General features: G+C 34.0%; 1 protein-coding gene across 1 annotated transcript; it reads right to left on the reverse strand.

Moving 5' to 3' along the window:
- Positions 1-1,303: 1,303 nt before the first annotated feature.
- Positions 1,304-2,861, reverse strand: LOC128553491 (uncharacterized; the record flags this gene model as incomplete). Its single annotated transcript, XM_053534659.1, has 2 exons — positions 2,783-2,861; positions 1,304-1,976 (listed from the first exon to the last, which is right to left on the reverse strand). Coding segments are annotated over exons 1-2 (702 nt in total), but the record flags the coding sequence as incomplete, so codon positions are not given.
- Between the last annotated feature and the right edge of the window lie 251 nt (positions 2,862-3,112).

Genomic DNA, 3,112 nt, shown 5'->3' on the forward strand with positions numbered 1-3,112 from the left:
TGTAATAGAGTTCCGCTTAAGCCGGTGCTAGGGGACGTGAGAGGTGTTGCACATTTCATAACTTCTCATGAATAGACTCAGTCAAACCGAGTCTGCTATTATTCTTCTTGGTTGCATTCTTTGCTTCCAAAGGATCTTTTTACATGTTTTATTAAAGTTCGAAATTATGAAAAAACAACTGTGCCACGTCATGTTAAAATGGAACTGTCAGCGTTAGAACTTTATATCTAGAGATACTGAGCTCAGATTGTTTTTTTTTCTTTCTTATACTCATTTTTTTTTTCTTTCTAACAATCGGATTTTTTTTCATTTTATCTTCTTTCATTGTTTATAATCATTTTATGTAAATAAATATGTAAATATTTTAAAGGGTGTTGATTTGTTCTGATGGTTATTGTCCCCGGTACGTCCATCTTGTCACATCTGGCTTTTGACTAAATTGTGCTCTTAATTGTATGATTCTATGGACGTTGCATTTAGACGTTTAACATTTAACAGTTTTATTAGCTGTAAAAACATTCTAGATATGTTTCTGATATATTACGTCTTATAATAAGAATGTATGTAAAGTCTGTTTTTATAGCATCAGATATTTATTTATATATATGCTTGGTAAATCTATGTTTGTGCTTTAATAATGATAGTTTATTCTGATAATGTAAATAAAGTCATTGTACTGTTACAGTTTCAAAATAATTCTGATGTTCAGATTTTATATATAGTAACAATATCTCTAAAGTCTTATGAGTCTCTCACACTTAAAAATATCACAAAATATTTCAAGTTCATGAAGCTGTCTATTATTATATGTTACACTTTCACGGTTGATTAAGATATTATTTAGTTAAACGTGTATGGAGTCTTTAACGGTAATTACTATTTCAAGAATACAAGTGTGCTCATACCAATGGTGATTGTTCGGTTGTTTTTTGTTGGTAACGTTTTTGGCTCAAAATTAAGCTTTACCAGCCTCCTTAAAAAAGACATGTATAATGGTGAAATCGTTGAAAATCAAAAGAATGATAATGTGACGACGAAGGTTCTAGTGGATTGTAGACATCGATGATTGTGAGTATAATGTAAAATTTTGCGCCATTGACGTTAATGTCATTTTAAGTCTAAAAGTTCAATGCTTTGGGAAATTTGAGTAATAACTGACTGTTCAATAGCACTTAAAATACTGAAGTACCGATTATATGGTACAAGTGGCACAGTTCTTTGAAAGTTGGCGTAATGTCACTAACAATATTGAATTAAAAATATGATAATAAACTTGAACTGACAATATTGTAGAATAGCACACCTTTCTGGAAGTTTGTGAAATAACTGACGTGACAACGGGTTTGTCACTAACATGTGGCTGCATATTTGGGGGATGATTCTCCTTCCCAGTGGTATCTAATTCAATGAATACATTATCATCACGAAAAATCTCCTCAAGAAAGTCAAGATCGCTAATGTCAACCCCAGAAGTAGCTGTTTCATTTGGGGCATGTTGATTTATTGGAGCCTGTTGATTTATATTTGTCACATTTGGCTTTTTCTGCAGGGCTTTAGCCAGTGTATCAGAAATTTGCTGCTGTTTTTCGTCACACAAACGTCTCGAGTAGCTACGAATAGACATTTCAGATTTGTGTCCAGACACTCGTACCAGGTGTCGAGCCTCGATTCCATTTCTATCAAGTTCGGATATTGATGTGGCTCGAATACAATGGTTTGTGTACCGTTTAGACAAATGTGCCAAGTTCGAAATATCGCCCATCATTCCAGCTAGTTTTCCCTTTCCTAAGGGAGCCATACAGTACCAAATTGGTCCATCAAGTTCGAAGCTATCAAGCGGTCGCTGCCATAGGCAGTCAATTCCTGGATTCAGTTTGCTGAGATACTTTTCAAACGAAGCCACCGGACAATTGACATCACCAGGAAGCTCGTACATTTTCCCTTCGCCAATGGTTTCATCACATCTCGACTCGGCACTGAAAAAAAAGTGAAATGTTTTGAGAAATAGTTTATTTTTAAATTACCTGAAAATTTGCATAAAGTCAAGACAATATTCATTTATTGTCGGTAGATAGTATAATATTATGAACATGAGCAATGTTGATATATCTGTAGGTTTTGACTAGTCAAAATAATTCGACGTTCAGATTGTTTCATATTTGTGACTGGCAATCTTAACGTCAAACTTTGAAGGACCAAAATAATGGAAGATAAATCACAGTACACAGTCATGTAAAGTTATTGGTTTTATATGGCGTGTAAACATACACAAAGGTTTAAATCACTAGAAAATTTGTAATTTTGGAGATTTGATAATTTTTACATAGATTAATGAGGAATTTAATCCGACCTTTCTATACATGTAAGATTTATTTGAATTCATGGCCAATTTGTGAAATTATCAACATTTTAACTTAAAGCATACAAATAGCGATAAAAATTTCATTGGAAATTGCTTCAACTATTTTAAGGGGTGTAACGATACGCTAGTCTCACGATACAATACATATCGTGATACAGATGCAACAATATGTGTATCGGCAGACTAAGGTATCGCGATACAGAGAATTGCAATATATCGTTACACCCTACTGTAGTAAACTATCTTGGTCTTTGAGTGGGGATATTGGCCATTTGCAAAAAATATCTCAATATTTCCTAGGAGCGCGTCAGATTAGCTGGACTAGCTTTTCACCAGCATGTGTCAACTGAATTTTAAAGATTACTGCAGTGTGATTAAATAGATTTAAATCTAGCAAATTTCTGTAAATTTGTTTCTTACCCATGATTTTTATCAGCTTCATCCACCATCTGATAGACATATCTCCTACCGGCAGCATTGACAGCGACGGCAAAGGTGTCTTTTTCATTCCTCTCAGATTTTCCTGCCCTCTCCGGCAAAGAAAGTACATAATTTCAAACCAGACCTTTTTCTGTAACCCACATGGTGTGTCAATGTCAAATGCTATATTTTCACTACTGAAAAGTTTTTGAAGATCCTCAGAGGAAATTTCTTCTTTGTGTTCAATAGATCCTTTACCCTTTTTTTTCAGATCTGTCACTTTGCTCTTAAATGTGGTAAGACATGACGAAAATGAATTATCATTGCACA

The sequence above is a fragment of the Mercenaria mercenaria genome, unplaced genomic scaffold, assembly GCF_021730395.1.
Source record: "Mercenaria mercenaria strain notata unplaced genomic scaffold, MADL_Memer_1 contig_3886, whole genome shotgun sequence".
Taxonomy (NCBI): Eukaryota; Metazoa; Mollusca; class Bivalvia; order Venerida; family Veneridae; genus Mercenaria; species Mercenaria mercenaria.